The sequence below is a fragment of the Argopecten irradians genome, chromosome 15 (genome assembly GCF_041381155.1).
Source record: "Argopecten irradians isolate NY chromosome 15, Ai_NY, whole genome shotgun sequence".
NCBI lineage: Eukaryota > Metazoa > Mollusca > Bivalvia > Pectinida > Pectinidae > Argopecten > Argopecten irradians.
In genome coordinates this window covers 24505066-24519500 of record NC_091148.1, presented here as the reverse complement: position 1 = coordinate 24519500, position 14435 = coordinate 24505066, and the positions used below count along the sequence as shown (strand labels likewise).

Below are 14435 nucleotides of genomic sequence, written 5' to 3'. Positions count from 1 at the left end.
GTAGGTCAGTGGTTTTTATCCAGGTCCTTTGGTTTTCCTGCACCAACAAACTTTACCACATCCTTAAATATTTGACTGTTTACAGATGTTAAATATCTCATTTAGACCTTAATATGTATTTAGATTAAAGCAACATTTGAAGAAATGTGGCCATTAGTAAATTCTGAAATAACAATCCCGTACATTAGATTAAAACAACATTTGAAGAAATGATTAAAACAACATTTGAAGAAATGTGGCCATTAGTTAATTCTGAAGTAACAATCCCGTATAATTTTAAGATGAGTGCGCGAGTGAAAATTAGATTTAAAGTCTGTAAAAGCATTGACAATGTTTCACTAGGGGATATATGTGTATGGCTGTGAGTTGTCCTGTCCCCATGTCTTGAGGATTTTATTGTCATTCTCTCTTATGTAAAACCATGTCAATATTTTCCTGTAAAGTTTAATAAAACATAGTGCTGAAATTGATTTACCAAGTACATTCGATATGAAGGACGGCAAGATTTTGTAAAGACATAATTTAATTTGGCTGGTTAAAGTGAAATATTTTTTTTATATTTCACATATGGCCAATTTAATTCAAAGTTTTGAAATGTAACAATGTTTCCAGAAATTTGTTTTTATTTCAACCAACAATTTCTAAATCTGTTTGTTTGAATTTCCCTTTCAGCTTTAAGATATTTATGCGTTATTTTTTCTACGTGGCCATCATTCATACACTAGAATTATTATTGTTGTTTTAAAGTTATCATTTAAGATTTTTTCCATTAGATTCTCATTTCTTTATTTCCAAAATCATTAAAACTGATTAAACAGATGATTGGATCCTCAATTTTCTCTTGACAAGCAGATTGTTTCCACTGTTGATAGATTTTAGTATCATTTGACTATAATGATATTAGAATATATAATAGCAAATTCGTATTAAATATTTTTTGAGGAAATTTTTTTTCTAAAAGGAGCAGCAAAATTGTTATTAAAAGTTAAAAATAATCAATTAGAAATTACATCTTTAACCCAGTCACTCCTGAATTTCATAATGGACTGGTCAAGTCTTTGATTTAGAGGAGTCTAAATGTATCTTCAGGGGTGATCAGTGAGTTAATCATTCAGTTAATATAAACTACGGTAAGTATAGATAAATACATGTAATCTGCTGTTTAGTTTAAGGAATATATGATTCAACTGATTCAGGGTAGCGTGATTATACATCAATCAATACATTAATAATAATCCTGTGTCTACTGTGTAGGACTTGATGTTACAAAGATCATGTAAAGGAAGAATTTATAGACATTACAGATTGATAAGTCAATTGCTGCAGAATTAATAAAATCATGAAAAAATATTGAAATTGTTTGTTAATTGTTTGAATTCGCTCTCAAGTTCTAAGCCAACTTGATCTAGGATAGCATTTATGCAGATAAACCACATACATAAACGGTGTTAATGAAGTCATAGTTATAACGGTATGACCTTATTGGTTTTGACAAAGTAACTATATGGCTTACACTCTAAGTAGGCCTCATCCAAAGTCTCATAAAGGATCTTATTTTGGTAACCTGAAAAGAATTATTTAGTCTCGGTGGTTGACCTACTGCAATCGTCTTATATCTGGCCTTGTTCGTCCTCCTTCATCAACAGTTTACATTTTCATTTATTTTGATCAATAACACCTCGACATTATATTAGGCCTGTAGTGTGCTGGGATCAGGGGTTAAAACAAGGTAAAATGTTGTAGCCCTTGATCCCAGCACGCTACAGGCATTTATGTTTATAAATGACGATGAAGTGCTTGGATCAAGTGCTAACCAAATTTCTTCTGAATATAATGACCAAGGATGAGATTTAGATCTCTAGGTAAATGTTTAGCAGCTCAACTGTACCATAACAATTCATTCACCCCTGTTTCATAATGAGCTGGTCTAGGTTTTGATTAAGAAGAGCCTAAATGTGTGTTCAAAGGGGAATGAATTCCATGTATAATGACACCTGCTAAATTTTCTTTTTGTTGTTACAAAAGTTTTGCATAGCAATCTGATTGAAATACATATCCTTATTATCACTAAGCTAGATCAGAGGATCTGAGAAAATCCCATGAGGGGTCATGTCCTGGTGACCTATGGAAATGTCCAATCAAATTGCTGCTGGCAAAATTTTGACGGTGAATTTCAGGGGACGAAATAGTTTGAAAAAACTGTCAGAATTATAGTCATCTCGGCCAAAGATCACAACAAAGCTAATAGTTTATGTATGTTGGGGCGAAATGGCGTTGTCAATTGATATTGCAATGTGCAGAAAATGCATTTATTCTGAGTTACACGTGGTATAAAGGTCATCTAAACATGACCCTTAATGGGATGTTGTCAGATCCTCTATTGAACGGAGTGGTTATTAGGATCTGTATTTCTATTTGATTGCCTCTATTGAACGGAGTGGTTACAAGGATCTGTATTTCAATCAGATTGTTTGCATAGGAACATCTATGCCCAATAGAAGAACCATGGTAATAAAAAGATGCTATGGCTCAAATAATTTTTATTCAGCAAAAAACAAATGTCCAGGTTTGTTTTGGATTAAATTTCTTTGACCACAATAACGTCCTGCAAATATTACCAGCTACACAATATCATTGGTGCCTGATTTTTTAATTGATTATCGAACAACTAAGTCAAATGAATTTACATACATATAAGTTTTCAAATACATTAAGTAAAATATCTTTATACTGGAAGCAAGCAAAACTAATGGTAAAATTTCTATATAACCAAATATTCAATAAAAAGAACCTGATTATTCAATGAAAAGTTTTGTCTGGACCAACAACATGCTTAAAACTAAAATTGAACAGGGTCTTTTCAGTTGTACAAGATTGCGCTAAGAGGTCTGGAATATATGTACATGTATTAAATTCTGGCCTTATATTAAGACATTGAAAATTAACAAAACAGAAGTTTAATTCACAACAAAACATCCCACATCTTACATAAGCATGATATACAAACATAAATAAATGTACATGTAGTACATGGATATAAAACTAGAATGGTATCACAATGTCTTGTCTAGTAATGCGTGTGTCATCATACTATGGTACCTATATACATTATAAATATTGATAGGTATCAAAAATAAAGCCCCAGAAACACCATTCTATTTAACCACTAAAATTGGTGACATTTCACCAAGCTAGTAGCAGTATCAGAATGAAAACACGCAATTAAATCATAATCACAATGTCTGACCACAGGCTTTTGATTCGACAGTTATACAGACGCCTATGTGTAATAATAGAATGGTATCACACATATATACGAGTCTGTATAACTATAGAATCAAAAGCCTGTGAACTGTTTAACCATTATGATTCAATATTTTCACAAATGCCATACCGTTTATTCATAATTGTACAGAAGCATGTTAGACTCACACAGGAAAATATTTTATTTGGAGGCTGTCAAATAACTATCTGGCGGCCGCTATATAATTATATGGCAGCCGCCAAATAAAATGTTTTCGATGTCCTGAAAAATATTTTCCTTTGCGAGTCTAATAAGCTTCAATTGCAAAATCTACACATACAAATGTATAGGGTACTATCCCACTAAGTGGACAATTCACTAGACATAAGCTTCATATTAAATGAATTGTGAGAATAACTTTTTTTTCTTCTTAAAAAAGTGTGAGAATTTCTTCTCATAAATTAACACATACAAATACCACATATGGTTCAATGTTTTTTTGTGATAATTATACACGCCATTATTTATATTCTAAGATCATCGGTACAAGCTGATTATTTTGTAATAGTGTGTTAGGGAATACATGTACTTGAAATCTTGTCAACTCTTCAATGGAATCATGGTATATGCAACATTGAAATTTGTCTGATACACAAAATCATTCAGAAATGAAAACCATGGTTTGAATATTAACCTCAATATCTATAGACAAGAATCTCCTTTTCTCCTTCTCTCCTTTGCTTGACAGTTATGGATAAATTCAAAGTAATAATTTTAATTACATTATATAAATTACTTTAATAATATGCCAGTGTAAAAAGTATATCTTATTTTAGCAACCTTTACAGTTTGTCCAACTTTATGGGGGAAAAAAACCATCTTGTTTTCTAGAGCATTGGGGTAAAAATTTCACAAATATTACAGTCACAAGTAATTGAAATGTTTAATTGAGGCAAACATTGATTACACATGTAATGGTAATATTACCTGTTTAATTACATTTTAAACACATGTAATGCCCAATTACTTATCACAATTGTGCTTGTTGTCATAAACACTATCCACAACAAGAGGTCCATGGGCCTTAACGGTCATCTGACTCATGGCACAGAATTACAAAGACACAGTATAAAGTAGTGGTTAACAATTAATATAAAAAATACAAGGAACTCCTTAGTTGACATGTAAGTTTCTGAAATAGGTAAATGTCATTTGTTGAACAAACTTGGTAGCCCTTCATCCATATATGGTTGTAACCCATACAAGGATTAATATAAGGAGTCAGATTTTAAAGCCAAATTTCAGCAAAGCTCCCATTTTGGACCTCAGCCGTACTATCCCCATGGGTTTTAGCTCGGTCCTTTATAAAATATGATTGTCCTCACCTAAAGTTCCCCTTCTGAATCAATTAAAACCCCTATAGACCAATTTTCATTGAGATCGGAGACTGAACCCCAACACAGGAAGTGGGCCAGCGGCCATCTTGGAATACCAAAATCTTTAAGAAAATGTTTGCATGTTGCTCGGCATCAATTAAAACCCCTATAGATCAATTTTCACTGAAATCGGAGACTGAAACCTTAAAACAGGAAGTGGGCCAGCGGCCATCTTGGAATACCCAAATCTTTACGAAAATGTTCGCATGTTGTTCGGCATCAATTAAAACCCCTATAGACCAATTTTCATCGTGATCGGAGACCGAAACCTGAAAACAGGAAGTGGGCCAGCTAAAATTAAGAAAATTTGCACTTTTGGGGCCCACTCCTCAGCCCCTAGGGGTCGGACCACACTCATTTATATAAAATATGATTGTCCTTCCCCAATGATGTTTCACACCAAATATGGATGAAATTCATCCAAGGATGAAGGAGGAGTAGGATTTTAAAGCTAAATTTAAGAAAATTTCCCCATTTGGAGCCCCACCCCTCAGCCTCTAGGGGTCGGACCTATCTCATATATATAAAATATAATTGTCCTTCCCAAATGATGTTTCACACTAAATATGGATGAAATCCATCTAAAGATGAAGGAGGAGTAGGATTTTAAAGCTAAAATAAGAAAATTTGCCCTTTTGGGGCCCCACCCCTCAGCCCCATGGGGTCTGACCAGGCTCATTTATATTAAATGTGATTGTCCTTCCCCAATGATTTTTCAAACCAAATATGGATGAAATCCATCAAAGGATGAAGGAGGAGTAGGCTTTTCTATAAATAGTCTTACGCACGACACACGGCGCACGACGACGGACAAAACATGATGACAATAGGTCATCCTGACCTTCGGTCAGATGACCTAAAAAGAGGTTAATTGGGGAATTTTTTTTCTAGAACCTTTCTGTTCAACTTGATATTAAATTGGAGCATTTCAGTAGGCTCAAAAACGTATACTGATAAAAATTTATAATGTGGTTAAACATTTTTGGGTTCACATTATTCTGTTCTAATTCTGTGTTCCAGATGATGCAATTGTCCAAGTTTGGTTTAGTGTTTTGTTATTTTAACAATTCGGGAATTTTATGACCTTGTTTTTACATTTCTTAAAAAGATATATTAAATTGTCCTAGTTATGCAGTTGAAGAATGCTATCTTCGTCTTTCTCCTTTCTGTGTTCTTTTTTTCTCTGCCTCTTTTCTGTCCACATTTTTCTGCTTTTGTGCAGCACGGTCTTGTTTATCTTTTTCCTTCTTTTTGTCGGATTCTTCCTTTGCCTTTTCACGTTTCTCCTTCTCAATTTGTCCCACACTTTCTGCATTTGTGTTTTTCATTAAGAGAGCTGGTTATCGGTCAAGGAATATAAAATGATAAATTAAAAACATGCCACAAAAAACAACAACATTTTCTAACAACATCCCTACAATATACAAGAACAGACTGAATTATCTGTCTCTGAAAATCAGCTGATTTTACTTTTTTTTATTGATAAAAAGTAAAAGTGGCTCATATTTAGAGACAGATATCTCAGTCTTATACAAATGCTACTGTTTCAAATGACAAAATCAACTTTAGATTTGGAAATATTTCTATATGAAATTTCTACATGAACGTCACGGAATAGAAAAGATGTTCAGTTTGCAAAATATGATGGCATAGGTCTATAAATCTGCCCTTGGCGGAAGATATTATGTTTAGTGAGCTAAGCTTTATATAATCTGTTGAAATCTTTTGAAGGGCCCAGGATGCATGAAATGTAACGAAATCTGGAAGAATACTTATCTACAATATCTTATTCAAATTATGCGGTCATCACCAGTGTTCTCCCTTAAGGACATTTTCCAGCTGGTCCCAAGGACTGGCTGACCTTAAAAGTTACCGGTCCTGACTAAAAGTTACTGGTCCTTACAAAGTTACAATTCATACTTGTAGTTTATATACTAGCAAAGTAATAGTTTGACTTAAAAAAATATCCACCTATCTGTTTTAGTATCGTGCGCTCTCAACAAAGTTGACTGAAAACCAGAATATTACAAAAATCTGTTTTGTACAATTTGATCTTCAACCTTTATACAATGCTACTGCTATTTGTGTTTAGTATATTTTTAGTACTCTATCAGAAATGGACTAAAAAGTTGCCGGTCAAAGGACCAGTTGCATGGTAAAAATTGTCTGCCCTGCTATAAAGTTGCCGGTCATGGGCAGACGAGCAGGCGTTAATTTCGAACACTGGTCATCACAGGGTTACATATGTATACACCGAGAAGCTTTGCAATTTCTACATAACAGTAGTTTGCTATTTCAACAATATTACAAATAGACTGAGGCCAACTTGATTAGCACTTTCTGAGAAGAGGTGTTTTCATAGACATTCCAGTTTATGGAGGGAAGAGCTTTCAGAAGCAGAAGAGATACAAATTCAGTGATAGGAAGATTAAAGTTATATGTGCCGTAACTGGCCGAAAATTTGGACATGTTATTTTTTCTTCAATTATCTATTTGAAACCATAAGTTTTAATGAATAAAGCTGTGAAAATCATTCAAATGGACAGACAAACATATATAATGCCTTATAAACGTTAGTTGGAACACATAGATTATGCACTGTGAAATTCTTGTTTTTTATGCCTTATACACGTTTAGATGGAAACATACCTTCAGAAATCACTTTACAATTACTAATAATACTGTAAAAATGTGCAATGAAATTGTGCACAACAATATGGATTCATGGTATGACCGTAGATTCTCATTTCACTACACTGAAGATGTTAATATAATGATTTTTGGCAGTACTGCCAAAAATCATTTTCAGCTCTCTTTTGAACTTGTAAAATTAAAACCTATACATTGAAAGTATTGTAATTCTCAAAATGTTGGTAACTTTTGGAGTTAAATAACATATTAAAAGCTCTTCTTGATTCGTAACTATGAAAAATACGGCACATATAACTTTAATTCTAAGAGTAGAAGAAGGCAAATCGAGTCACGTTCTTGAGTCATGAATTTGTGCTGATGAAAATAATAAATAAATACCCTATTATTTTTGTTATTAAATTACTGCTTATGTATAGCTATCATTTTAAACCTGAAGAATATTTAAGTATTTTTCAGAGTAGTATGGATAGCCATTTGGTTACTGAGAAGAATTTTCCTTGTACTAAAACTTTTAGATCAAGGATACGATCTCCAGAAGCACCACCTGTAGCACCAGCAGTCGCGGCTCCAGCACCACCTGAGGCTCCAGTTCGGCTGGACGGACCATCGCTGTCTTAGGTTAAGGAGTATAAAGCGATGATATTGAATCTAAAATCAAAGTGATTATTTTATGATGTCAAAATTATAGAGCCATGAGGATTAAAATTTAACCAAAAGCTCTTTAACCTCAAAATGAAGAACAATCAATAAAATAATTAATACATCCAAATTAAATCCAACTAAAAATTTTCTGACATATTAATTGTTTTTTTCAAATTCTCCATCAATTTCTCCTATAAATTTACATAAAAACATTAAACAGCCAAAGATATCTTATAGAGTATGTATCATTTCATCACTGAAACTAAATAAAGTCACCACTGTGATTTCAAAATGAACTATTCCAGCTATATAATTAGAAGAATTCAAATGTGTATACAGAGGTGAATAAGATCGACACATAATTAACAAGGATACTCGTCTTCTTCATCCGATACTGTAGAATACTGAGCTAAAATGGCCTCCTTTCTGGCCCGTGCTTCATCCGACGTCGTGTCCTTCACCTTCACCGTCTCAATTGTCTGTTTCTCCAACATGTCCGACAATTGATCAGCAATATTTTTCTGAGCTGCCAGTAAACGATTTAGTATATTAATAACTTTAAAGTGTTTTTTTTTTTTTTTTTTTTTTTTTTAGATAGCTGGACACTTATTGGGAAGAATACAGTATTAGAGTCAAAGAATCAAAGAATTAGATCTTTGTAGTTTATAAACATAGATATTTTGATATTGAATATTTCAGATTTTAAACTATTTTCTGTCTGATTAGTGTGAGATGAATTTTACACTGTAACTAAGTACATCCATGGTCAAATCATTGGAATGTCAAATTTGAACTTGTTTGTACATGAAATTATTCATGAAGAGCATACCTTGCTATTTTAGAAGTACTGCATTAAGTATTTAACATATTCTTGCTATTTACAATCTTCTAAGGAAATAAGTTAAATGGAAAAGTGAATCCTTCTGAATTTCTAAACATATCAGTTTGTGGAACATATATGCCAATAAATAATTATCTTTCAAATAACTAGCTCCACAAATTCTTTTGTATTTATTAAGTAAGTGATAATCCTGATAGTCGTGGATCCCCATACCTGATTCTGTATTCTTGTTTGTGGTTTGGTTGTGGGTTTCATCATATTTCTTCATAATTTCATCACAGACTTGTTCTCGATCATTTTCCTGAATATAAAACCAACAACTTTTAAAGATGATGTCAGACAGATTTAGATGAGGGCAGCTCAAAAAGTTCTGTAATTTATAGAAGTCTGCAAAAAAAGCTTTGCTCAGCTGTCAATCCAAAACTTTGGTGCCAAGGTGGCTATCTTGGATTTGGGAACAACCCTAAAGATAACAACACTTGGCCTGGATAATTTCAGGCAAGATTCAGCTGGCACAGGTGTTTTCATGAAAGGAGGGAATTTCCAAAGAACATGAACGTGATGGCTACAGTAACTGCCATTTTGAATTTGCATCAACCGAAACATAACACACATATATGTATATCACAGACATTGCGAAAGTTGAATAAAATGGCATTCAGACCGGCAAGGACTGTAAGTAAGCCGTACCAACAAGATTTGCCAGACCGAACATTAATGTGAATTTTTGAAGTCAATATAACTTCCTGCTATAAGTATCCAAGCAGCTGTTTTCATGATTACCTTGTACATTTTACATTTTTGCCAAAGTTTGGCACCCGCGTTATACTTCAGAGATGCCATTTCTACCAACTTTCGGTACTCAATAATTGTCGGACGGTAGGTCCGGACCGGATTTTCAAATAGGTGGTCCAAGTCAAATTTTGCTGGACATGTACGTCAGACCGATAAATTTTGTGACATCTGATATCATGAGTTGGTACCATGAAAAGCAAGTTTAAGCTACATCACAATTGGAGAACTTGAGAAAAAAACTCAAAATTTATTTTTGAGATGGCAATCTTGGATTTTGGATCAACCCGAAAAATGGTCAGCACTAGGATCATTTAAGGCAAGTTTCATAGAAATCGCACAAGTAGAACATAAAAATTGTAACCCGAAAAATAATAGCACTTGGTTGGGACCATATAGGGATCATTACAGGCAAATTTCAGCACTTGTAGAACTTGAGAAGAAGTTCAAAATACATTTTCAAGATGGCGATTATGGCAGCCATCTTGAATATTGGATCAATTCGAAATTTAACGACACTTGAAATTTTAATAGTTTATACAAGGCGGCCAACGACAGACGATACTTGATGGCTATAGTCTTGGTCATCCTGACTTTTTGGGTCAGATGACCTAAAATGCATATGGTTAACAGGATTTTTCCTGCCTATATATTTGGGGCCGAAATAAGGCCCCATTCCCAGTTGTATTTCTTGTTATTTTTTCCCAAATCTATGTTTAAATTTCCCAAATCAGTGAGTTGACGCGTATTTTGTGCGACTAAACTAAACAAGAGGCCCAGAGGGCCTGTATCGCTCACCTGGTTTGTAATGCCTAGTATTATTCTGGATACAGGTTCATTGTTTATTTTCTGAAGAAATTTGAATATTTACCTCTAATTCCCCTATTGGGCCCCACCATTCCTGCCCCCTGGGGGTCAGAGCCAAAATTTATACAAGCTCTGTTCCCCTTCCCCCAAGGATGTTTGTGGCCAAATTTGGTTATAATCCATGCAGAACTCTATGACTAGTAGCGATTTATAGGATTTACCTTTATTTACCCTATTGGGCCCCGCCCCTCCTGCCCCCAGGGGGTCAGAGCCAAAATTTATACAAGTTCTGTTCCCCTTCTCCCAAGGATGTTTGTGGCCAAATTTGGTCACAATCCATGCAGAACTCTAGGACAAGTAGCGATTTATAGGATTTACCTTTATTTCCCCTATTGGGCCCCCGCCCCTCCTGCCCCCGGGGGCTCAGAGCCAAAATTTATACAAGTTCTGTTCCCCTTCCCCCAAGGATGCTTGTGGCCAAATTTGGTTACAATGCATGCAGAACTCTAGGACAAGTAGCGATTTATAGGATTTACCTTTATTTCCCCTATTGGGCCCCGCCCCTCCTGCCCCCAGGGGCTCAGAGCCAAAATTTATACAAGTTCTGTTCCCCTTCCCCCAAGGATGTTTGTGGCTAAATTTGGTTACAATCCATGCAGAACTCTAGGACAAGTAGCGATTTATAGGATTTACCTTTATTTCCCCTATTGGGCCCCGCCCCTCCTGCCCCCGGGGGGTCAGAGCCAAAATTTATACAAGTTCTGTTCCCCTTCTCCAAAGGATGTTTGTGGCCAAATTTGGTCACAATCCATGCAGAACTCTAGGACAAGTAGCGATTTATAGGATTTACCTTTATTTCCCCTATTGGGCCCCGCCCCTCCTGCCTCCGGGGGCTCAGAGCCAAAATTTATACAAGTTCTGTTCCCCTTCCCCCAAGGATGCTTGTGGCCAAATTTGGTTACAATCCATGCAGAACTCTATGACTAGTAGCGATTTATAGGATTTACCTTTATTTCCCCTATTGGGCCCCGCCCCTCCTGCCCCCAGGGGCTCAGAGCCAAAATTTATACAAGTTCTGTTCCCCTTCCCCCAAGGATGTTTGTGGCCAAATTTGGTCACAATCCATGCAGAACTCTATGACTAGTAGCGATTTAAAGGAAATGTTGACGGACAGACAGACGGACGGACGGACGGACGGACGACGACGGACGACGGACGCCGCGCCATGGCATAAGCTCACCGCCCTTCGGGCCAGGTGAGCTAAAAAATTCAGGAAATCACAATTCTGAACACTGTATTTTAGTAACCATTTTTACGCTTGATTCTTAGAGAACCATAATTGTCTAAACACTGTTCAAATTTTTCATTTTCTAATTTTATCGCACAAAATTTCCCAATTTTCACCAGGTGGCAATTTCCCAAAATACCCAGGAAAAACACTGGTTAAGCTTATCTGTTAAACAGGTTGGGCACAACCCTGCATATGGTTAACAGGGAACACATCTAGTATAGCGGACCCCATTTTTTCCCACGAAATATCACGAGTTTATTGACGGCGACCTGTATATATAGAGACCGCGTGAGCGGGCGGTCAAAAATTAAAAATATACGTGTTTTTATGCAAAAAATGTTAAAATTTGAGCTTATCGTGTCCTTTTTTGGTTAAAAACTGAAGTTTTCAACAAAGTTTTTAACTAGGGATCATGCGGAAAACATTGTAGACTGTACGAGAAAAAAATTCGGGATTTCGTTTTGGTTGTTAGCCGAGCAGCACGCGCTGAACATGCGCAATGAGTGATTTTACGGACTTTGATTTTATTTGTAAACAGAAGTACACGTGTAGTTTACGATAGTGACGATTCGAATGAATGATATATGACAGAAATAATGAAAACGTGGCAATATCCATCCACTGGCTTATTGAAATTGGATCATTATTCAGTTTGTCAGGTAAATATTGCTCAACAGAGGAAAATTTGGCGTGGAAAAGACAGCGACTCAGTGTTCACATGTGCTGGCCATGGTCCAAACATTATCGAAGATCACACTGAGGCCAAAGTTCCTTTCAAACATCCTAGAATTGTTTTTTTTAGATATTTCAAATGCTACAAAAACAGTTAAGATGAGTTCAAGATGTAAAATTGAGTTTTTTTTTCTTTTCTCGGGGGTTTCACCCCCGAACCCCCGTCGGCTCTTTGAAGCGGTGATTCAAAATGGCGACATATTTACATGACCCGTAGCAACCTCTGACATGCGCACATGATTATTATGTTTCTAAACTTCCGGGGTCCGCTATACTAGAAAACTTCCCGTTAACAGCTACACATTTGAGTAACAGTTACCTGTTTGAGTAATCAATAAGTTACCCAAATGAGGAATTCTTTGTAAGAAAAATGCATGAAGTTATTCCAAGCTTTTTTATCAAAAAAGGGCGAAATAATTTTGACATGGCACCATTGCTAACATAATTTAGTACATTATTAATCAAAATGGGACTTCATTGTCTCAATTTTGGTAAAATTCACAAATTAAATCACCCCCATTGCTTATTACTATGGTGCTAAAAATAGAACACAGGTAAAATTCATTCAACCATGAATTGATATTTGCACTGAATTTCCCTGATGGCTTTATATTGTAGTCAATAGAGAGCACCTAAATTGTCATCTTACAACAAAGTTAGACAACAGAATTTGATATTTCACCCACAGAAACATAGAGTGGGGGTACGTAATTTCGCACACTTTTGGCATTGATTTTAATGAATTTCAAATACTTTCATTCCGAACCAAAAAGGCTGAACTTACATCGGCAGATGTACAAGTGCTTCACAACACACGAGTATGTAACCGGATATGCGCAGACGTATCACTGCGCACGGGAGCTGTTATTAACTTGATGTTAACCTGTAGTTGAACGGGTTTGGGGGACGTAATTTCGCACACCCCTCAAACTTTCTTGTTTTTGGAGAAAATAATCATTTTCAAACATTTCATGGACCAACAACATCATAAACAAAGATTAAGTACAGTTCCAATCTTGAAATGACATCAAAACACAATTATATTTCTAAATGAAAAAGTGACATTTTGCCGCCATTTTCGATATGAAAAATGACCGCTCCCTATAGTAAACAATGTAAACGAGGTCAAGAAAGTCATAGGGTGTCCGCAGAAAATATCTGTTTTCCGCTTATATTTGATGGATTTTCATACGGGTTTCGATGTATTCTAAAAAAGGATAGTTTCTCTACATATTTGTACGTGAATCAGTTATTTATCACCCAGAATTATTTTATGTCAAGTGGTTTATTTTCTATAAATTTCTTTACTGAGATGGGCCGTATTGTTCCGATTTCGTTTTTTCAAAACAAACTTATCCTGAAAAAATTAACTAAATATGACAAAATCACAGTGAGAGGCCTCCTTTAGTCACAACATAAACAACAGAGCAAATCTTTCTGACATTTAAAGGAAGATTGCGAAAAAATCGTCAGGTGTGCGAAATTACGTACTGTGCGAAATTACGTACCCTCACTCTAGAGTCTTTGATCAGTTGTATTATGATACCCTTTTTTTTGATAATGATTTTTAAAACAACATTATCTGTTTTCTTTTCACAGAATTCTTCATTTGGGTAACTTATATTAATATAAATGTATTGATTACTACAAACAGGTAATTGTTACTCAAATGGGTAACTATTACCCATATGCAGGGTTGTGCCCAACCTGTTAAAATCATAGACGATACGAAATAATGAAACATATTTTGCCCACCAAAACCTCGGCCAACAATTCAAGGATTGACTCTCGTTTTTCATCGGCTGGAGAATCTTCATCCAGCATACTGCTGATGTACATGACGAAGACATCTGTGTCGACCTCGGGGTTGAGCGACAACAGTTTGTCTGCCAACCACTGGTCGTATGGCGCCATGGACGTCGCCATCTTTCCCCCGTAGTTCGGAACAGCCTTGAGTGTGACCATATATAGTAATGAAGAAAGAAGAGAGATTCGGTA

General features: G+C 35.5%; 1 protein-coding gene across 1 annotated transcript; it reads right to left on the bottom strand.

The window, feature by feature from the left end:
* Positions 1 to 2523: 2523 nt before the first annotated feature.
* LOC138309782 (coiled-coil domain-containing protein 43-like) lies at positions 2524 to 14391 on the bottom strand. Its single transcript, XM_069250994.1, has 5 exons — positions 14193 to 14391; positions 9029 to 9116; positions 8350 to 8500; positions 7859 to 7941; positions 2524 to 6016 (listed from the first exon to the last, which is right to left on the bottom strand). Exons 1-5 carry the CDS (start codon positions 14361 to 14363, stop codon positions 5826 to 5828), a joined length of 684 nt encoding a protein of 227 aa, XP_069107095.1. The 5' UTR covers positions 14364 to 14391; the 3' UTR covers positions 2524 to 5825.
* Between the last annotated feature and the right edge of the window lie 44 nt (positions 14392 to 14435).

Coding starts and splice junctions, on each gene's coding strand:
- LOC138309782 (XM_069250994.1), bottom strand. CDS start 14,363: ATGGCGACGTCCATGGCGCCATACGACCAGTGGTTGGCAGACAAACTG. Junction 9,117..14,192: donor AATTGTTGGCCGAGGTTTTG/GTGGGCAAAATA, acceptor TTTTATATTCAG/GAAAATGATCGAGAACAAGT. Junction 8,501..9,028: donor AAACAAGAATACAGAATCAG/GTATGGGGATCC, acceptor GTTTACTGGCAG/CTCAGAAAAATATTGCTGAT.